At 40.7% G+C, this 23,316-nt stretch overlaps 1 protein-coding gene across 2 annotated transcripts in view; it reads right to left on the reverse strand.

Moving 5' to 3' along the window:
• The window catches only part of GIPC2 (GIPC PDZ domain containing family member 2), a 74,013-nt gene that overhangs the window by 37,339 nt on the left and 13,358 nt on the right, over positions 1 to 23,316 (reverse strand). Inside the window, exons 2-4 of one of the 2 annotated variants that reach the window (XM_029617522.1) lie at positions 15,807 to 15,992; positions 9,667 to 9,847; positions 7,465 to 7,906 (exon numbers count right to left, since the gene is read on the reverse strand). In XM_029617522.1, coding sequence (XP_029473382.1) covers positions 7,740 to 7,906; positions 9,667 to 9,847; positions 15,807 to 15,992 — 534 coding nt within the window. In that variant the 3' untranslated portion in view covers positions 7,465 to 7,739. Of the gene's footprint in view, positions 1 to 7,464; positions 7,907 to 9,666; positions 9,848 to 15,806; positions 15,993 to 23,316 lie in introns of those variants that run through there. The other variant, XM_029617521.1, reaches the window with a different exon arrangement.

Below are 23,316 nucleotides of genomic sequence, written 5' to 3' on the forward strand. Positions count from 1 at the left end.
CCCTAGTTATAGGGTAAATAGCTGTTCCCTATAAAATTTGTTCTACACCACTCATGATTTTATAAAACCTCTCTCATATCCCCTCCATAGTTTCCTCTCCGTGCTGAAAAGTCCTAACCTGTTTCAGCCTCTCTTCATAAGAGAGCTCTTCCGTCCCCTTTATCATTTTTGTTACCCTTCTCTGTACCTTTACTAGTTTTATCTTTTTTTTTTTTTTTTTAATTCTCAAGGTATTTATACAGAGACATTATATTATTCTCAGCTCTTTCTATTCCTGTCTGAATAATTCCTATCATTCTATTTACCTTTTAGACATCTTCTGTGCACAAGAAGGAAACTTTCAAACAAATGTGCGTCGCTGATTATGTGCATTTATATGGGTGCGAGTACATCTACGCTAGTATTTTAGAACCTGTGTGTATGATATATGCGCAAAATAAGACATGCATACCTCTTCCTTGCAACATACATGTTGACATATGTAGACATACACAAATATATGTTCTTTCAATGCATAGTTGATACATGCTAACTATTCCTATTAATTTGGAAATATATGTGCGCATATTTTACACGTGAAAATAGAGCAGGACTTGCTTGCATAAATCAGGATTCACATGTTTATTTTAAAACCTACACCATTTTACCAATTAGTCCACCAGGTCATTCAGTCTTTCTCCATCTCATCAAGACCCTCCTTCAGCCTAAACTCCCATAGTTCACCCAGACTTCCAATCCTGTCCTCCCATTCAGTCAGTACTACACAATTAGCACGTTTAATATTTATGCCAGATAATTAGCAGGTGTAAAGTTATGTGAGTAAGTTGGCAAATCTAAGGGCCTGATTTTAAAAAGCCTTTACATAAGCATTGTAATTGTAAATAATGTGAACTGATAGCGTCTAGACAGCCCTTCATTTAGCTATTCATTTTCAGCTACAGCATAATTCTCCATAGAGAAGTAGGCCCAGCTACACTGTAGAAAACAGAAGCTATCAGTTCACATTATTTACAATTACAATGCTTATGTGTACGTTCAGAGTTGCTGGATTCTTTGTTCTCACTGTATTTTGTATAACTTGCTATGTTGGTCAATGACTATCGTTTTTTGGTATATCTCTGATATGTATCTTCAATTAAATTACAATAAAAAAAAGATATTAAAAAAAAAAAGCTAAAAAAAAAAAAGCCTTTACACACTTAAAATTGGGTTTTATATATGTAAACATACTTTACTTGAGTAAGTGGGCTTTTGAAAATTGCTGCAATATATGCCATTCAATTCTCCATAGGATATTCATGTGTAAGTGCACTTTATGCACGTAAAAGGCTTTTTTAAAATTGCTATGATAATGTGTTACATGCACTTGAAAGGGTAATTTTAAAAGGAGCAACACGTGAAATTGTTGTTTTTTTTAAATAGCAACTTTCATGTCTGAATGTTAATTCTGGCCCGGAATATCCCTAGACCACCCATCCTTTTTATTTTTTTTATTTATTTTTTTTTACACACACACTTATATGCACATAAATTAAAAAGTTAAGGGATAAGAGACTATCATATTATGGATTGGTATCTGATTAAGCAATAGGAAGCAGAGAAGAACTGAATGGTCAGTGAAAATGCACATATTCTTTAAACTTTTATAAAAGCCGGAATACTCAAGCAGATGCTACTTACACATTGATGGCCAGATTTTGGAAGACCTGCATGCGCAAATATTGGGGTTTACGTGCATGGCCGGACCTTGTCTGTGCAGGGCAAATTTTCAAAGGGGCCTGGCCACGTATATAAACCCAGGTACGCAAACAAGTGCTGGGCCTCTTCGAAGGGGCAGGCTGGGGGGGGGGGGGGGGCGTATTCTGAGTGGAGCGGGACAAAGGTCAGCTGAGACAACAGCCATTAGCTGCTGTCCTGGGGAAGCACATGCCGACAGCCGGCCGGCATGCATATATTACTTCTGCTTCAGAGGAGCAATAAAACTAAAAAAAATTGAGCTAAGGTAGGTTAGTTTGAGAGGGTGTTATAAAACTGGTATGTCCATGTATGTGCTCTGGGAAGCGCGCGCACACGTTATAAAATCTACCCCATAATTTTTACACGCGTAATGTTTTGAATATTCATCCCCGAGCATAGAATTTCAATGTATGGTCCACAGTGACTTAGGTCCTTTTCCTGAATGGGTAAATCCTAAATTTAAAACCCAGTATTATATACATCAAATTGGTATTATTTTACCCTTTGTGCATCGTTTTGTACTTAACCACAAAAAAATGTGTCTACCATTTAGATGCCCCGTTCTCCTCTCTGACAAGTCTGCTCATATTTTAACTGTTTGGAGTAATTGTTTGTCATCCACAAATTCGATCACCTTACTCATTTCTCCCTTTTCTAGATCTTTAATGAATATGTTAAACACTGATCCCTGGGACAAGCCACTATTCACCTTTCTCCATTGGGAAAACTGACCATTCAGTTCTTCTCTGTTTCCTATTGCTTAATCAGATACCAATCCATAATATGATATTGTCTTTTATCCCTTAACTTTTTAATTTCCTGAGGAGTCTCATGTCGGACTATCAAACACCTTCTGAAAATCTAGATTATATCATATCCACTGGCTTGCCCTTATCCATATGCATATTTACACCTTCAGAGAATTCTAATAGACTAGTAAGGCATGACTTTCCTTTACTAAACCCATCCCAGTTCTTTTCCATATGACTAATAATTCAATCTGTTCTTAATGGCAGTTTCCACCATTTTGCCCAGCAGCTATTTATGCTCCTGGGTCTATAGATTGTGTCATCTCTGGAGCCTTTTTTAAAAGCTGGAATTACATTGGCTACCTTTTAGTCCTCAGGTACAGATATTAAAGATAGATTACCGATAATAGTAACAGATCCGCAATTTCATGTTTCAGTGTGCTGTGGCAGTCAAAAAAGCAAACAGAATGTTGGGAATTATTAGAAAGGGAATGGTGAATAAAACAAAAAATGTCATAATGCCTCTGTATCGCTCCATGGTGAGACCGCACCTTGAATACTGTGTACAATTCTGGTCGCCGCATCTCAAAAAAGATATAATTGCGATGGAGAAGGTACAGAGAAGGGCTACCAAAATGATAAGGGGAATGGAACAGCTCCCCTATGAGGAAAGACTAAAGAGGTTAGGACTTTTCAGCTTGGAGAAGAGACGGCTGAGGGGGGACATGATAGAAGTGTTTAAAATCATGAGAGGTCAAGAACGGGTAAATGTGAATCGGTTATTTACTCTTTCGGATAGTAGAAAGACTAGGGGGCACTCCATGAAGTTCGCATGTTGCACATTTAAAACTAATCTGAGAAAGTTCTTTTTTACTCAACGCACAATTAAACTCTGGAATTTGTTGCCAGAGGATGTGGTTAGTGCAGTTAGTATAGCTGTGTTTAAAAAAGAATTGGATAAGTTCTTAGAGGAGAAGTCCATTACATGCTATTAAGTTCACTTAGAGAATAGCCACTGCCATTAGCAATGGTAACATGGAATAGACTTAGTTTTTGGGTACTTGCCAGGTTCTTATGGCCTGGATTGGCCACTGTTGGAAACAGGATGCTGGGCTTGATGGACCCTTGGGTCTGACCCAGTATGGCATTTTCTTATGTTCTTATCCTTCAGAACAGTGAATACTATCAGGTTAGTTTGTCAATTTGCTCTACCACCTCTTCTAGATTTAGAATGATTTGCTTAAGTTCCTTTGAATTATCTCCTACAAAGAATGGTTCCAATTTGAGTCTCTCCACAATATTCTCTGTAGGGAAGACCAATGCAAAAAATTAATTTAGTTTTTCTATTATGGCCTTATCCTTACTGAGTACCCCTTTCACTCTCTGGCTATCTAATGATCCAACTGATTATCTTACAAGCTTCTTGCTTTTGATGTACTTGTAAAAGGCTTTATTCATTTGTGTCTCTTTGGCAAGTTTCTCCTCCAGTTTTCTTGGACATTGATATTTTATATCTAATTTGTCAGGTTCTTTTCTAAAATTGTCTTCATTAGGATCTGCTTTCCATTTCTTAAAGGATGCCTTTTTTTGGCTTTAATGCCCTCTTTCACAGCATGTTGCCATGCTGGCAGACATTCGGTCTTCTTTCCACCTTTTTTATTCTATGGTGGGCTTCAAGATTGTATTTTTAAAACAATCTCCATTCCTCATGCAGAATTAATCAGATCATGGAAAAAAATATTTAAAAATATCAGGGTAAAGCATTAATAAGACCAAAACAGGAAACATGCCATCTCCAAAACATTCTGCAGGATAGATTGAGAAATCTGGCTGCTTTCAAAAGAAAGCTATAACCTCTCTGTGTAATATGCAATTTCTCAAAAGTACACAGTCACTAGATGGACTGCCATGTCTCTACATGCACTGCCAAATTTTACATTCCTTAATTTTGAAATTCTTTAAAAACTATTCCCATGCAATTACCCCAAGCTCTTGGTCATGGCCATGATGTAAGTGTAACACGTGCCGGCCGCAGCAGACTGGCGGCTCGGCCCCTCTCAGCTCTCTCAAGTGAATCCAGCGCCTGGTCCCTTGTCTCTGGTGCTGGTAAGCCGCCAGCTCTGTCCTCGGGCCACCCCTGGTGTCTCCGGCTCAGCTACAGACCCTGGTACCTACGGTTCGGCTACAGCTCCTGGTGCTCCACGTTGGCCCTCTCTGCATGGCCCGCGGAGAGACGCTGCTACTCAGTGCCGTGCCCCTCCCTAGGTGTGCATATGCATCACTGTGACTTACGTAGGGCCCTCGGCGGAAACCAAACCGCGGCCCCGGATGATGATCTCAGGGAAGTTCCAGTATATAAGCCCGGGCTTCGCTTCCTAGCTTTGCCTTTGTAACAGGTCTCCTTGCTGGTCGAGTACTCGTTGCCTCCTGTGGGATTCTCCTCGTTCATGTGTTCCTGATCCTCGCTGACTCCTGTTCTCCAACCTACCCTCGATTGCCTTCTTGGATCTTGACCTCTGCTTTACCTGACCACGCCATTGCCTCTCTCCAGACCCAGACTTCTGCATCGCCTGACTACTCTGTTGCCTCTCTCAAGACCTAGACCTCTGCATCGCCTATCTCATTGACTATCTCCTCGCTCAGACCTCAGCCTTGCTTGCCACCACTTCCAGATTTCCATCAGCCCTGAGTCAAGCTTGCCTTATGATGCCTCTTCAGTCTACATCCTGGACTTGGCCTATTCAGGCTTTGGCCTGTTCTTGCTCGGGCACCCCATGTCTGACTTTGTTCCTTTGGTGCCGGGGTCTCCGGGACTCTACCTCATCCAATAGAGACGGTACCATTCCTCTGTTGCTGTCTCTGGGCTGACCTCAATCCTCCCATCGATGATGACATACAGAAGCCCACCTAAGCCCAGCCGGTCCTGGTACCCAAAGGCTCAACCCACAGGGAACGAAGGCTGGTATTGGTGAAGCGCCAGCCAGCCTCCGTCATCAGCCCACTTCGCCTGCCGACGGTGGGGACTCATAGGACCCTTCCTACGGGTTACATCAATCGGGACTCATAGGACCCTTCCTACGGGTTACATCAATCCCGTCTTGGCCCAAGGCTCCACCTCCGACGCAACAGTAAGGTTAACTCAGAGGAATGGGATTTGATTGCTTTGGGGTTAGGGAAGACTGTGTGGGCATTTATAACATCATAGCCCATATTTTTCAAGTTGGGCCTACCAACTAGGTCGCTTGATTGATCACAGACGTGCAGAGATATTATTCATAAGCTGCTTAAAAAAATGTGAAAAATAATAGCTTAGTTATGTAGTACTTTGTTTGACACAGTGGCTATTAGTACTTCCCATGTGCACGCTAGAATTATACAGTACACAGAAGGTACAACTTTATGTTAAAGCACATTCTTTCTTATGTAACAAAATAATTCATAGGGTTTTTCTTTTTAGTTTATTCTGTTAGTAAGCCTTTTAAATTTACTATCAGTTTCTCTTAATGCTTATTATTTCTTTTGAGATAACACTCACATTTTAAGAATATCTTAGCCTTTGCTCTACTAACTTAAAAAAAAACAAAAACAAACTATTTTCTTTACTACTCAACCTAGTGAAAGCAGATCCTTCTACCAGTTAATCTCACACAAACACACACACTTAAGACTCCACTGCTTCTCATCTTTCCCTCGGTATCATCTTACTGGTTGATCTTCTTACTTAACTACATGTACATTAAACATATTCCACATCTTAAAGAGGCCTCATTTGCTGAATGTTGCTTTTCATTTATTTTTATTTCAGTTCTTTAGAATTACTGCAATCAAAGAGGCAAGTCTTATTAGTACAATGTATTTTGCAGACTGCTATGTCACAAGGGGAAGCCATGGCCTTCCAGATACACGCAGATCAACCAAATGCCAGGCATAGCACTGGATTCAAATACCATGAGAATGCAAATATATATCCTATGTTTAACTGTAACCAATTGTCTGTCTGATAAATAATAAAATTGTTAGTAAGCTAAGCCTATGTATAGGCTGAAATGAATAATATTAGATCTATTGACAGCAGAAAACTTTCTAGGCATATTCTTAGCAAATATATGCCAACCCCAACCCCCCACCCTACAAAATCAGGAATAAACATTTTGACCCATATCATGATCCACATCTAAACTATGGGGAATTTCCCTGTGAGCAAGATTAATAGTGAGGGTGATAGCAATATTGCTATCATGGGAAATGTAGTTCTGAAGAACAGATTTCTAACAGAAATATTCATCTGAACTACTTATCCCAAAGACTTAGTAAAATGGTGCATGCCTCAAAATGTGAGACATCTACCTTTTATTGGACTGACTCAATACATTTCTAGACTCATTCAACATCAAAGGTCAACTGAGGTTTATACCACCATAAAGAAACAAGGAAAATCAAAGTACTCATATTTTAATCAATTTACTGTATAAGGTTAAATATCTTCATTTTAGCAAATATTAGAAAAATACAGTTCAGATCGTAAAGCTCCAAAGTTCAATGGAGGCAACCGCCAGAGCAGTACCTCCCCATCCCAGGCCAAAACATAACCAATCTTTTTTTCTGGATAGCCACAGAGAATATTCATGAAATATATCTGCATGCTCTGTGTGTATGCAAATCTCTCTCACACATATTCATTACAGATATCTTACAGCATACTACCACTGTTTAACATTATTGTAGTGCTACTAGGTGTACACAGCATTGCACAGATACATATACGAGACAGCTCATGCCATGTATTTACAATCTAGTTGACATACAAAAATGACAAATTTCTAGTAATCAATCACAATAAAACATATTTTATGTTAGGTGTACCTCCAGGACAGGGTTGTGAACTGGCACTAGACCAGGGGTAGGCAATTCTGGCCCTTGAGCACAACAAACCAGTCGGGTTTCTAGGATAATCCTAACGAATATGCATGAAACAGATTTGCATACAAGTGAGGCAGAGTGCATGCAAATCTCTCACATGCATATTCATTAGGGATATCCTGAAAACCCGACTGGTTTGTGGCCCTCAAGGACCAGAACTGCACACCCCTGTACTGGACCACTATTACGAAAATCTAGTAAAAAATTAGCTTGCGACAGGAGTGCTCTTCAATATGCTACGACTTACCTCCTGGCACTACAATATTCAGTGCTCTGTGAAAGTGCAGTCCCTTCTCATTTCATATGTGAAGTATTTAAAATTGTAAGATGAAACTACAGGAGCACATCCTGAACTCTTGACCAAAAGTTGAATGAGCACAGGCTCTCTGTCAATGAGCATACTTCAGGGTTAAACTTGTTGATAGGAAGCAAGCAGTCCAGAATGAAATAAAGAAAATAGACAGCCATGGAGTGCGCAGAATTTGTGACTGTGTAGTGTTCTAGAAGGGAATGAAAGAAGGAAAGCAGAGTTGTTTTTCACACAATCACTACAGAAATTGCAGACATGGAAAAGGAAAGATGTAAAGCTGTGTGTAATTGGGGCAGCCCTGCTCACAGAAAGATATAGGAATGTATGATACGTGGCATCTCATGTGCGGGATAATACGGCACTGCTTTATCAGATGACATGACAGGAGAATCTAACCTGAGTACCTCAAACCAGGCCCAATCTTTCCCTTATCCTCGAGGATGCTGCAATCCAGGCAAATGCAAACCAGTGCACAGCAGCATTGCAAGGCTTGCCTCAATAACCAATACTCATCCGTAAACATCTCACAGGGCCACACCAAGCAGCCTGCCACACTGCCTCAACTGCAGGTCCTGGTTGCATAAAGTGTTGACCAGATCTGTCTCACTGGGCTCCCATCTAGACCTAGGCCATCTCAAGCATTTATCACCACAGCTGCCAACATAGTCCTAGCCTCTCTCAAGATCCCCCTTTCAGGCTTGAGAACACTCTTCAGAGGAGGAGGGAGGCCACCCCAAACATCTAAGCTGGGTTTATGGATCTCTTAATCCCCATGACCCATTTTAGGGCTCACTGCAGTGAACTAAGAATAAACCTATCCCTATATTGAACATGTGTACCTCATAAAGCCTGACTAGGTCCAGGAAGGTTAACAACTGCCCATTCATGGCGGATGTGGCACCCTTCCAAGAGGCCAATTACCATAACCTTCACCACCCCCCGTGTCCACAGCCTCAGGGTAGGCAATACCAGTATCCAGGGACAAATCTCCCACCAGAAGATGCAAGTTTCTAGCAACCAGGATGTAAAGGAAGACATGTCACTCCCCATGCTGTCCACCATCTAGACAAAAAGTGCCACCTACGTCGTTACCTCCGAGGTGCATGATGAGCACGCCTAAGTAATCCATCCCAGCCACCATCCCTCATAAGAGACATGGAGTGACACCAGCACTGCTGATCCAGGTTTAGTGTAAGATCAGAAAAACACACGTAAATTATATTTTGAACACTATGCATGCTTTTTCCCGTAAAATATCTACCTGCACAAAAAGCAGGTGAAAGAGTGTCTGTTGGTGTTCTGAACCGATGCCAAGTGTGAAAGTGAAAGCAAGCATGCACTTTGTTTGAAAGTTGGTGGAGGCAATCTGAAAATTGCCTCCCGTAGTGGAATTATGTATGAAAAGCAGATTGCATCACTTTCCTTATTTCATTTCTGTAGTACTAAATGTATGAAAAACCGAAGTTACAGACTGCTACCCCTAGTAAGGAAATGAATGGGCTGCTATGTACAATATGCGTACAGGGTTTTACAAATTGTACAAATATATTTTTTTATAGAATGTAATTTTTATAGTAATCAATGCAAACAATATATACACAAGAATACTTGCATGGCTAATAAAAGGTATCTTTTTTCAAGTCATCAAGAATATATTTACAGTCTCTGTTCTGATTATAAAATATACATTTTCAGACTTCTTACAGAAATTCTTAAAGTTATAGAAAGTATGCCTGCTCTAAAGGGATGAGCATGTCTTGGAGGTGCTAGAAACATGAATTAAACGCTCTTTCTCCAAAGTTTCTGAGTAATGGCTAAGAAAATAAAATAAATAATTACTGTGCAAGCAAATGTATTTTCCCAAGTAAAAGATTCTTGCTGTGTAATTTTTGGATTCTAAAAGCCTCATGTTATTTGTTTAAAAAAATGGAGTTTAAGAATGCTACTTACCAAATGCCTTCATGGGTTCTATCAACTTGAGTCTAAACGTTCGCATCTTCTCCAATTCCTTCAGCATCTTGGCAACCTCATAATGACGCAAGCCCACGATATTTGCTCCATTAATGCATTCTATGTGATCACCCACGTTGATCACTTTGATTTTGTCAATAACGCTACCATCTTTAATACGCTGCCAAATAATCAAAAGGTTCTTGGTTGTTACAATATATGTCATGTGCAGTGTAATGCAGTACATATTTTACAAATGCATGTCATTTGTTGAAAGTTTTGCTGTATGTTATAGCAAATGCAGCATACCTAATTCAGTTTTAAATAATGTAGAGTCACTGAATTTTGAACCGCGTGTCTTCTATCAGAAAATGCACCAGTCCTCTTTGGTAAGGATTTCCACATATTCTGCTCTTCTTCTCCCCATCATTTAATCAATATAATATCCAAGTCAAAAGAATGTGAGCGCCTTTGTTAACAAGATTTTGGTAGGGATGCCTCCACTTGTGGTATCTGCCAGGCTTGGAACAGAGCCCAGCTTGTCTTGTATGTACCATAAGCTATCAGGAGTCAGCAGGTCCTGCAGTGTCAACATTCTATTTAACCAAGTCCAAAAGTCACGCTTTCCAAATCTTTAATTTTTGTATTTTGACCATTTACTAATTATTAAATTATACAATTATTACAATGTTTACTACTGCTAATGAAAATGAGACCCAACCCTTAAATAGCTACAATTAAAAATCATTCAAAGGTTCCTCCAACACCCTTGCATGACTAGAAGCAGCCATATTGGGAAAATTATCACAAATTACAGTATATTATATTTGGTTAAGCTCTGCCTCTGGACCAATATAAATCAGATACAGTAGGTGTCAGGAAATTTGTGACACTGTTCCAACTATGGCTTCTTCCAGAGGTTCAAGAAAATTATAGGATAATATCGTAAAGAATTTCAAATATAACAATTTACAAGTTAATTTTTAATCACTACACAGTACCTTTTTCTGCCACTCACATACACTTAAAATAATAAGTCTCACAGTAAATGATAGGCACCTTTTTCTTTTAATGCTTTAGTGATCACATCAGTGTTGAAGAATAATTGAGGAACTATACAACTTCTCTTTTAAAACAAATCACATTGCCTGTGGCAAGGAATCATGCATGAAGCTGGAAGGAGAAATGCTCTAGAGGAAATATTATTTTACTAATAAATAATAGAAAAATAAATAAGATCAAAACAAAGAGAAATCAGCAATGACAAAAGGAAATGATTCAGTTGAATACAGATCTGTCTTCAGTTGACTACTTTCTTGCTTTGTAAGCTTACTAATCCCTAGAGTCTTCTGTTATAGCTATAGACAAAGTGTGCTGAAAGGCGCGACTGTTAAGCAGTGTTTGTGCCGCCATCTGTCTTCCTGGCCATTATTTGCAGCATTATTCAAAGCTATTATATATACACCTTGTCTTTCAATTACCAAATAAAGACAGCTATGCGTTCTGGGTTTTACAAATTGCAAGTTTTGCATTGTTTAAAAGCTTCTCTTGCGTCTGACTGATTTTTGTTCAGGTATACAGGCAATGGATTATTCCAATCCTGGACTACTATAGCTCTTTATATTGGTTTGCCGGCTATCTCATTTGTTGCAGAAAGCAGCAGTTAGCTTGATTTCTGGCCAGATGAGAGAACATATCTTCCTAATGCTTCAGTAGTTATATTGGCTCTCAGTCCAGTCAAGAATTTCTTATAAAGTGGCCTTGCTGGAGCATAAGTTTCTAGCTCTTCACTCATGCCCATGGGTTAATGCCCTTCTGAAAGTCCATAATCCAAAATGGGCACTACTTGATATTCCTTCTGTGTGTCAAGCACAGTTTGCAGAGGCCAGACAGTGAGCATTCTCCATGGCAGCTCCAGCATTATGCAACTCATTTCCTGGACTGTATCAAAACATTTAAAGGAAGATTTTAAGACCAGTATTCGGGCATCCATGTACACACTGTTGCATCTGTCTGTCGCAGATGGCTGCGACCCCTCTGCCTCACCTCTCTTCTACCTTTTTCCTCCTGCATGGGAAAGATGGCTGCCTCCGGTGCCGAGTGCTGAAACCCTCGGCATCTCCGACACAGCATGGGCGTCCCTGTCTGCCATGCTCATTCCTGTGGCCTCCTAGGGTGCATGCGCGCTCACACTGCCTATGCTTATCAATACATCATGGCGGGAACCTCGGGGGCGTCCCCACCGCATGACGTCAGTACCTCCGGGTATTTAAGCCTCTGCTCCGCTCCAATTCAACGAGTTAGCAAGGACTTCGGTTTTGCTACTCTGACCGCTTCTAAGCTGCTCGCTTGGATTCCTCGCTACCCTCCGGGATACCTCGCTCCTGCAGAATCTCTGGGCACCCGCTCCTCGGGGGCCTCTCGCTTCTATCTACCCTTCGGGATTCTACTACCTAACCTAAGACAACTGCTCCTCGGTGGTCTTATCTACTTTCTTTCAGGATTCCTCAGCGCTCCTAGGTACTCGCTCCTCAAGGGCCTTTCCAGCCCAGGGTATCCTGCACCACGGACCTTGGGTCCTTTCCTTCACCCTGCTACCAAGGAGGATTCCTGCACTGTCTCTCTGTGAGTACTTCTATACTCCAGCTCTCCATTTCCACCCTTCAGGTTTGGCTTATCCCGGTCTGCGGAACACTACCAACCTTTGCTACATCCGGGTGAGACCATCTTCGTCTGAGACTGTCTGAGCTTATTGGAAAACCTCTGGACCACAGTGCTCCATTTCCTTTGCAAGTATCATCTATCTACAGCAATACAATAAAAGCTTTCTGAGTCTAGCCTATCGCTGTGGTTCCCCACGGGGCCCCTCCCTGTGGGAGGAGTCATCACCACTTCGACCAAGAGTCCACATTATGCCACAATCCAATACACGCGATTGTCAGCATGCGCACATAGACGCGCCAATTTTATAACATTCGCTCGTAAACATGCGCATGTTATAAAATCGCCTACCCGTGCGCACCCAATTTTATATCTGCGCACGCAAGTGCTCACGAGTGCCGCCTCGCATGCATAAGTGCGGGAATTTTAGTAAATGCATGCGGCGATGCAACAGGCCTTTTCCCCAGTTCCCTCCCAGTCCGCTCCAGTATAAGAGTGGACTTCTTAAACCCCTACCTAACCTGCCTCCCTTTTACCCAACTAGCGCCAACCCCTAAAACTCCGCTAACTACCTAAGAATTTTTTGTTTTTATACTTACCCGCATTCTGTAGCAGCAGCAGGTTACAATGGCCGGTCAGATCCCGGCGTGCAATTGTGCGGGACATTGCCTAATGGCACTGTTCAGGCCCACCCGCCCACGCCCCGCCTATTTTTAAAAAGTCCTTCACAATGCATGTACCAGGAGATACGTGCATGGCTATGGGCCTCTGAGATCAGTGCAACACGCGCATGGGCCCATGAGTATCTCCCCTTTTCTCTGCGCATAGAGCTTTGAAAATCAGCCCTTTAAGGTGTTGCTAAAGACTCATTTGTTCTCCTTAGCGTATTCACTATGATACACATGAGAGGCAAATATAATTGCGGGATGAAAATTTTGTGCAGAATTTTTCTTTTTTTTGCTTCTGCACTTGTTCATTTTATTATGGATGTTTCATTTGTGCACTGCCTAGGGCCTTGGTATGTGTGGTACTTAAATACCAATAAATAATCTTATTTGCTTTTGCTAATTAAAATGCCAATGATTTCTTTGCATGACTTATTTCAGTGTTATACTACCACTAACAACAACATTGGCTGTTTAACACTACATATGCATTAAAGATCAATGATGGGCAATGTGTGACCACTGGACTGCATATGGCTATTGAAGGGGTGATATATTTGGCCCCACTGCTTGGAAGTCACTGCTCTGAACTATTGTTTTCCATTTACGTAAAGCAAGTTTTTGAAAGTTTAAATGAAGAATGGCTAAACATGTATGAACACTGTGCCAAATGTGTGGTCTTATTCCTATACTGATCTTATTCATTCTTTTTAATGTGTGTAAAATGGAGACCTTGGCAAATTACAGAAACCTTTCTGACTTACTGAGCCCAATCAATAGTGATGAATAGATATATTTTGACATCAGGCATACATGATGATACAGTAAGTAGCAATGTATAAACCCAGATTTCTTTGCAAATCTGGATTTTGTCTGCTTATGATACAGAAATATTTTCAACAAAATGAGTTTGGTTAATCATTTCAGTAGCCAGCTGTAGAAATTTAGATACTGTATATTCAACAACAGATTAAAACAAAATGTAGAGCCATAGGGAAGGAGTTTTCGAACTGTAAGCTAACTTTATTGGGTTTTCTAATTATTTATTAGAAATTTTCTGCATAACTATTATGCTATTGATCTTACTCAGATTCCTTTTTAGGATGGTACAAATGGTGCAACACCACCAATTCCCTCACTTTACTTTCTATATCTCAGTGCATCCAATTCAGTCACAGCCACTTCCAATTTGGGATCCAAGGCAGGGACAAGAGCAGCACCAGGACTGCAGGGGTAAGGCGGCAGCGGCCAGGACAGGAAGGATGGGACCAGGGTCAGGAGCTGAAAGGAGAGCAGGACTGGGATCAGAATGGCAGGGAGAAGAAAAGCAGAGCCTGGGGCCATGAGACAGGAATGGAGAAGATCAGAGAGCATCCAGCCAGGACCAAAAAGGCAGAAAAGTGGAGACCAGGATCATGATCAGAGGGAAGCAGAGAGGAAGAGGTCAAGGTGAGAGACTAGTAGAGAGCAGGACAGTGCTGGGTACAAAAGAAGGACAGTAACATTCCTGGTGAAAGAAATGGAATTTGAATGTTGCTATTACATTAATAATGATAAATATAAAATGCTTTGTGTGGCCTACTCTATGCTGCTATAAGCCTATAATCAGGATGGTGCTATAGATTGGGTAGGAAGAACTGACTGCTAGAATTATACTCAAAGCTTTGCTAAATATAGTAGAGAGCTAAAGTGAATATCAAAAATTATAACTTTTATATAAAAAGCATAATGTTTGTTAGAAATCATTTAGTCTGTCTGACACAGTAATTGCAGAAAAAGGGAACTTAAGCTGTGCAAAAACTGCTGGAAGCCGGCTTTCTGTTATAACAAAGAAGGCTTCGTTATAACAGAAAGATAACAGTATTAAAACACATTCTCCAGAAATCCCCTCTTATAGAAACACAATACCTGAGTAAAATTCCCCTTGTCATTAAGACCATGATAGGAGCCTGAAAGATAAACAGGCCTAAGTAATGAGACAAAGTGCATAATTGTCTGCACAGCTTCCGTGAAATCACCCCTTTCTGCAGAAACTGTAAGCTATGATATTAAGAGACATTAAGAAAGAAAATGTTGAAAGCAGCCCCCATACCCCCCTTCTCTTGTTCCAGAAGAAACAGGTGCAAGCTACTAGATTTAGGGAAGTAGAGCGAGAACAGCCCCTCCTACCCCTCCTTTCTCCTCTCCCCCTTAAGCCCCCCCAAAATGTACCAGGACACAGAACAAGTTAACTGCCCCTCTGTATCAGTAGCAAGCGTGCCTGATGACTGACACCTGCTGGTGTTGGATTTGTGTGCATCCATTTGCAAATGCTGAATAAAAAAATACTCTTTTCGCTGAATATATTATTTGTTCACTGTTTTATCTTTCCCGAAAGGGAAAAGTGTGTTTGTTTTACTTCCCACACTGGCAACAGCAGCAGAAGGGGCAGTGCTCAGAGCAGCAACCGGAAACATGTGTGGCACACATGAGATGGCCCCGTCCAGGAGCCAGGTATCACAAATATGGGAGAGAGAGGGGCACCGGTCCCCACTCCAGCCAAAGGATGGCGCTATTCAGTCAATCTAAATAGTACAGAGCATCCCAACAGGAGCCCCCTATACATTACAATCAAAAAACACTTAATGGCATACATATGAAGCCTCCCACGCAAACATCACCACCACCGATTTCACCTCCTAGGCATTATATGATAGTTTGGGCAAAGTGAAATGATGGTTTGACAAGGCCAAAGACACTAGTATTTTCACTCTAGCACTAAAACCCACCTTCTCCTTTCCTTAAAACATCTTTAATACAGTAGCTAAAACTTACCTTTATAAAAGAGTAGCCAGCTCCATTGTCAGTAATGGTAAGCCCAAGTGAATCCTCAGATTTCAAAACATCTACTTCCTTTTTCATGCCTCTTACATGGGCAAAGATGAAATCTTCAAGACCAATTTGCCCTCCTAAGAGTTTGTCCATATCAATTTTATGCGTATTTAAAGTACAAAACAAGATCTGCGAAGGGAAAAAAAAAAACCCCAAAGTTGTTCAGTTCATTACAGCTGTTCAGTCTTAAAATAATACAAAGCAAAGAAGCACCATGCAGAATCTGAATGTCATTCCAGAAATTCAGAAAAAAACTTACACAAGATTTTATTGTCTTTTTGCAATATCATTTACGTATTTAGGGAGGGTAATTTTCAAGTAGTCCTCTTGCCCCCCCCCCCCCCCCCCCCCCCCCCGACATTAGACAGAATTTTCAAAATAGATTCAAGCATATAAATCCACTTTGAAACTTCATGGGAGTGCATGGAACCCCCTGAGCCATACATGCATAAAAATTGCACATGCACAAAGGGTAACTTTGTGCATGTGGATTTACATCCATACTTACAAAACGTGAAAGAAGGCACATAAATCCTGATCCTGCCCCAGCTCCCTCTCAATACCTAAATTAGTACGTGTGTAAAGGTTTGCAAGAAATTGTGTTACAAGCGTACCCACTGGGCTATTTTTAAAAAGCTGCTTACACAATTAAAACGGGAGTTTAATGCACACAAATGCCCATGAAAATTACCCTAGCATGTCTCATCTGGGCTGGGCCGATGGTTCAGTGGCAATGCAGTGCATTGCCTTGTAAATGACTGAGCTTGAATCCCTGGGCAAGATTCTTCTCCCCGGGTTGAAGATGCTGAAGCAACAGTCACAGACCTGGGGTGGAGGGAGAAGGGCAGAGTACCAATCGCCGTACAATGGCGACACCCAGTGGCTGCATTTAGGGACCGCAATTCCAGGATGCTGGAAGGAATACAGATTTATGGTCCTCAGCTAAGAATTGTCACTGCAACGATAGGGCTATTTTGGGATACAAGATAGGGGAAGGCCCATGAAGGCTCATGGCATTGTAGCCCATTGGCGGTAGACTCCAAATGAGCTGGAAGTCACAGGAGGAAGAGGATTTGCTGGTACAAAAATGAAAAAAAAACAAAAAAACCACACACCTTCTTGCAGAAAAATTAGTCCCTTCCAAACAGTAATTTCTAATATAAAAAGTATTTTGTTGCAGAGAGTTTTCAAAATGGAATTCCAGCTTTTTTTTGGTTAAAAAAAAACAAACAGTGCATTGTGTTATCTGTTCTTTGAACATCAGAAGTGCCATGTTGGGCTATACTATCAGTTCGGGTCCCTTGAAAGTAGTGCTGTCAAATCCATTCCCTGTTCACGCTTGGAAGTTAAAAGGCAGAGATTCCCAAGTTTACAGCCTAATCATCATTAATGCATCTGTTCTCCAAAAAACTTGTTGAAACTTTTTTTTTTCCAACCAGCTACACTACCACATTCTCCAGCAACAAACTTAACAGCGCACAGACTGAAAATATATTTCTCTTATATTTGTTTTAATTCTGCTGCCAATGTCATGGAGTATCCTTGAAAGGGTAAATAACTGTGCCACACCAATTTTATAAATTTCTGACATATCCTCACTCTGTCGACTCCTTCTCCATTCATTTCTTCAGAAAGGAAACCCTTATGTGTTGCCCTTCTCTCTACCTTTCTAATTTTGCTATATCTTTTTTCAGATGCGGCAACCAGAAATTAATACAGTACTCATAATGCAATCACACCATGTTTCCTTACAGAAGCTTCAAAAAAATTCCCAAAGTTGTTTTCTATTCCTAACATTCGGTTTAGATTTACTGAGCTCAGCATTTTAACCTACTGTCCACAATGACCCCCAAGATCCTTTTCCTTAGTGGTGATCCTTAATATGAAACCTGGCATTATATACATATAGGGGTCAATGTAGTAACATGTGTTAATGCATGTTACTAGTTCCATTAATGCACAAACTAGCTTTCAAAAGTTCTACCTTGAAATTAAGTAAGTAATTAGGGAAATAGCTCATACCTACTAGCACAGCAAAAAATTACAAGTGCAAACTGCTTCGCAACATTAACAAAAAAAATCTATACCTCTATTTTCCATACATATACACATTGCCCATGCAATGAAAATATTAAACACTGGATAATTACAATGGATTATTGGGCTCCCAGGTACAAAGATATCCATAGACTTCAGCTTTTGCAAAATAATGGAACCCACTTAACATCAAGGAAAAGATTCTGTGACCATATTTCTCCTGTCTTACAGGATGAACACTGGCTCCCTAGAGGAAGCTGGTTTCAGTTTAAAATCCTGCCAATAGTCTTTAATGCACTGCATAGTTTGCTCCAGATTATCTAAAAGAGAATCTTATTCTTCATGAACTATGCAGAGAATGGAGATCTGTGGAAGGAAACACATCAGCTTTCCTTATTAAAGGACGTTAAAGCTGCAAAGAACCTGTAACAGAACATGTTGATATGCAGGGCCCTACTCTGGAACTAAGACGCCTGCCTTATGTCACATTGCGGGTTTTCTAAAAAATCATCAAGTCAAGTTCGTCTAAATTGGCTTTTGGGTTAATTTTATTTATATTCCATCTTTCATGACACTTCAAAGCGAATTACATTCAGGTACTGTAGGTATATCTAGTATACAAGATGGTGTGGTGTTTCTAGTTGAGGTTACTGATAGACTCCATTAGGAGGCGCACAAAGGTGCTCACTTTGGGCCGGATTTTAAAAGGGTTACGCGCATAATGTACGCGCGTAACCCTTTTAAAAAACCCCTGCGCGCGCCGAGCCTATTTTGCATAAGCTCGGCAGCACGCGCAAGCCCCGGGACGCGCATAAGTCCCGGGGCTTGCAAAAAGGGGCGGTTGGGGGCGTGGCGGAGTGCCCCAAAACAGCGGCCTGTGTCGGGGCCTGGCGCGCGCAAGTTACTACTGCCCGGAGGCAGTAGTAACTTTTCAGATAAAGGTGTGGGGGGGGGGGGTTTAGGTAGGGGAAGGTGCAGAGGGAACGGGCAGCGCGCGCAGGGCTCGGCGCGTGCAAGTTGCACAAATGTGCACCCCCTTGCGCGCGCCGACCCTGGATTTTATAAGACAAGCTCGGCTACGCGCGTATCTTATAAAATTCAGCGGACTTTTGTTCGTGCCTGCTGCGCAAACAAAAGTACACACGCACATAGAATTATAAAATCTACCCCTTTGGTTTTAGTTTATTATTATTGCATGAGGTTTTACATGCTTAAACCCCATGTCACTCTATATAGCAGACACATGCAAACAGTCCTAACCCATCGCAAACCAACATCTTTATATAATCCATTGTTGTGAAAGTTACAAAATTAATTTGTAATGGAAGAAACCTAAAGAGCATGTTTAGAGGGATCTATTTATTTATTTAAGAGGTTTTTTTATACAGAGGTATAGCTAGCTGCCTTCACCCCGGTTTACATGTACAACAACGTATTACATATAATAGAGATTGAAATTTGCATAACAACCTATTACAATTAACAGTGTTTGAAACCTGAGAAAAACTAATTATTACAGTCGACAGCAACATTTATAACAGGATATATCCATGATCAAAACATGAGCAAGGGCTGAACAGATTCTGGGGGATATTATTAGGATATTACGATGTAACAAACAAGACTGTCAGATAGCCTATACTGCAATGGCTAAGATTATATCTTTGTTCTGTTTATTTGTTGTGATAAGTCTTAACATACAAATTAGACCAAAAAATTATCATATGATTTATTGTTTGTAAGTGATTTGTGTATTCTGTAATGAAAAAGTGGTTTATAAATGAAAATAAGAGTTCTTGTTAAGTTTTTTTAAATATTGTCAGTTAGTAGATACATACTTGCGTGTATGTGTGTAGTTTCTGCCTCATTTCCAGGTCATTAACCTTGGCTGTTAATGTGTGTGATAAAACACCTCTTTTATGAATGTTAATAGCTTATGTTAGCACAATTTTTTAATTTGGCCCCATAGTTTGGATTATTTTACCCTATGTGCATCACTTTGCACTTGTGCATGTAAAATTTCATCTGTCATTTAATTCGTAATTCTTTAGTATGCTACAGTTCCTCACAATGTACTCATGTTTTAACCACATTGAATAGTTTTGCCTCTTCTGTGAATGTGATCGCCTTACTCATTGCTCCCTTTTCCAGATGATTAATCAATATGTTTAATAACCCTGGTCTCAGTACAGATCCTTTAGAAATAGATTGTTTTAAATTAAGGGGGTATTTTTACACACACTGAGAAGTGTTTTGTGGGGCGGAGTTGTGGCACAGTCTGCACTTAATACACATTTTTTTATTTTTAAAATGCATGCATGTTAAGTGTATACAAACAGTTACGCCTTTCAAACAGGAGGCATAACTTTGAGAGTGAATGCGTATATGCATGCTCTGCCAAATTATCCAAGAATTTTCAAAGCAAACTTCTGCATGCAAGTTTGCTTTGAAAATACTCGGTAAAAATCTGACTGTACAAAACATACACACAGTTCACTGTTATGCGGGCTGTTTTTAAATTACCCTTTAACTGCTAAGTGTATTTTGCCCTATAGAAAATGTGTGCCACACTGAAAATATAACTGCATATCAGTTTCAGAATTATTCATTTTTCTATGGTTATTGAAAAAGTATGAACTGGCTCTTTTCTGGCTCCATGTCCATTTTTTAAATTTTTAAATGAAAGAGGACTGAGCATTGTTGTTCAGCAGATGGATACATCTTCTTTCAATAAGTATGACAATGAATATTTTTTCATGAACAGATCAAGGCATAAAAATTGAAGACGTGGCATACTGTATGTAGCCTAATGCTATTAGCATCTGATCAAACCAATAAAAAACAGGAGCAAAGATATTCAGACCGTTTTATTGTATAATGTGAACTGAAAATCACTTAGGGCCTCAGCTAGCCGGCAGAGATCGCACTATCGCGGTGCGATCGCTGCCGGTTTCACACCCAATAGCGCCACCATAGGAGGTGTAGCTATTGGGAGCGAAAGCTGCCGTGAACAGGCACTTACCTTTTCGCTGTCCGCAACGTCGGCGCAGAGTCGGCCCCGGTGACGCCCCGACTCCTCCTCTTCCGGGGCAGACTCCGCCCCGACTCCACCCCCATCCTGGTATCGCACGCGATAAGGGACTTTTCGCGTGCGAGCAGCGTGGAAAATGAGGCCCTTAGTGACATGATTATGGACACCAAAAAAATTTTTTTGAAAGGAAATTCTTAGTCTAAGAATGGAGGGCATATGTCTATCAGGTCTAGGAGACTAGATATTAAGAATGTAACAGAGCGTCCATGACACAAAATGAGAAAAACCCTTTTAAAAACGGCTATTCTCCATATATGAGAATCACTCAAAACTGGAGTTATCAATTCCTCACCCCCTCTCCTCTATATTCCAATTTCTTTTTCTACAGTTTGAGTTGATATGTGGTATACGTGTTCTCTAAACATAAATGCACAGCACTCTGTGAAGTCTGAATAGCAAAACTGCTCAGCTTTCTTTTCATCTAAACAGAATAACTTCCTTTAAGTGGCATCCCTCATAGGGTCTATTATCTCAAATTATAAAAACCAAGTGTCACCTGGGATAGCATTTATAATGAAAGTCTGCTAGTGGTGAGAGTGAGATAATCACAGCTGAGGAAAGATAAGAGTTTCTGGTACTTGGTCAGTGAGAGGTCATTTATAAGAAAAATTACTATAGCTAAACCAGACACTTGTTGGTTGGAGTCCCAATTGAGATATTTCCAAATTATACATTTGCCAAATTATATAATTCAAAGACTTAAGGCTTAAGAATTTCTTTGGACAAGATTACAGACCATCATCAGGTTAAAGGATACAAAATTTTTTAAATATTTTATTTATATTGATCATGAAGTAGATTGTATTTTTATTCTAACTTTGTTTTATTATTTTTATCTTATTTGAATTTTTATGTTACTACCATTGTAAACCGCTTTGATCAATCTTGTATTGGTAAAACGGTATATAAATATTTTAAATAAATTAAATAAAATTATGGCACAAAATAGAAATAGCTTTGACTGATGATGGTAGTCATCACATTTCAAGCTTTTGATGTTTCAAGAGATATTACCTTAAAATATTAATGGTTAGTGACAACATACAATGTATGGGCAAACTGAGCATGACACAGCTCCAACTGCCTTGGAATTCTTTTTTTCAGATTTTTCAAGCAGACTGAATGATAATTTTTTGGTCATATTTACAGAAAGTGTACATTTTGTCATATTTACAGAAAGTGTACATTTTTAATGCAAATCCTGAGATTTTAATAAGAGCCAACTCATGTTTTTAATGTGAACTGACTCAAAATGTGGTCTTCCTGGAGCAAGAAAAAATCATTTTTCATTACCCAAGTCACTCTCCCACCTAATAACTTTTGGCAGCAATCTTACAGCAGTTAGATTTTGGGTAAGTATCCAACTTTTGAATCACCTTTATCCCAATTAGACATAAAGGAAAATAAGAACTATACCAGGGTGAGTTCAGATTATGATGAGACAAGTCAAGCCACTTGAGTTTAACATAACATAAAGGGCCGGATTTTAAAAAGGTTACGCAAGCCGGGCCTATTATAAAAAGGCCCACTGACCCGCATAAAGCCCCAGGATGCGTGTAAGTCCTGGGGCTTTACAAAAGGGGCGGGGCAGTCTGGGGGTGGGGCCAGAGGCTTCCAACAGAGTGGTCATTGCCGATATGTCTGAGGATCGTGTGCTGGCAGCCTGCTGGTGTGCGCAACTTGCGCCTGCCTCTGGGCAGGCGCAAAAGGTAAGACAAAGGACAGGGGGGGTTAGAGTAGGGCTGGGGGGGAAGGCAGCGTGGCTTGGCATGCGCAAGGTGCACAATTGTGCACCCCCTTGCACACGCCGACCTCTGATTTTATAACTTGCGCGCGCCTGCCTGTGCGCGCAAGTTATAAAATCGGGTGTACATGTGCGTGCACCGAGTAGCGCGAGCGCGCATCTTTTCAAAATCTACCCCAAAGTATATAGTAATGATGGCAGGAAAGGACCAGATGGCCCATCCAGTCTGCCCTGCAAGTTTCTTATGGTAGTATCTGCTGCTCTGTGCAGTTACCCCCAAGCCTTATGACAGGGGTAGTAACATTCACAATCAAAGCCAAGCAACTGTCAAACCCATAACAGATTACTGCCAGCAACATGTTTATTGGGTGAGGAGCCTTCTTGATAACTCAGACAATGCTGGCTTGATGTGCTTTGAATTGGGACTTGGCAGTAGATGCATGTCCGTACCTAGATCGTAAAAGTCAGGACCCATGTTGGTAGTGGTCTGAATGAGAGTCCCCTTTTGATTCCCCCCCGGAATTCCCCGCCCCCCCCCCCCCCCCCTCCCGGCAAAGCAGGAGCGATATTGCAGCTGCCTC

The sequence above is a fragment of the Rhinatrema bivittatum genome, chromosome 10 (assembly GCF_901001135.1).
Source record: "Rhinatrema bivittatum chromosome 10, aRhiBiv1.1, whole genome shotgun sequence".
Taxonomy (NCBI): domain Eukaryota; kingdom Metazoa; phylum Chordata; class Amphibia; order Gymnophiona; family Rhinatrematidae; genus Rhinatrema; species Rhinatrema bivittatum.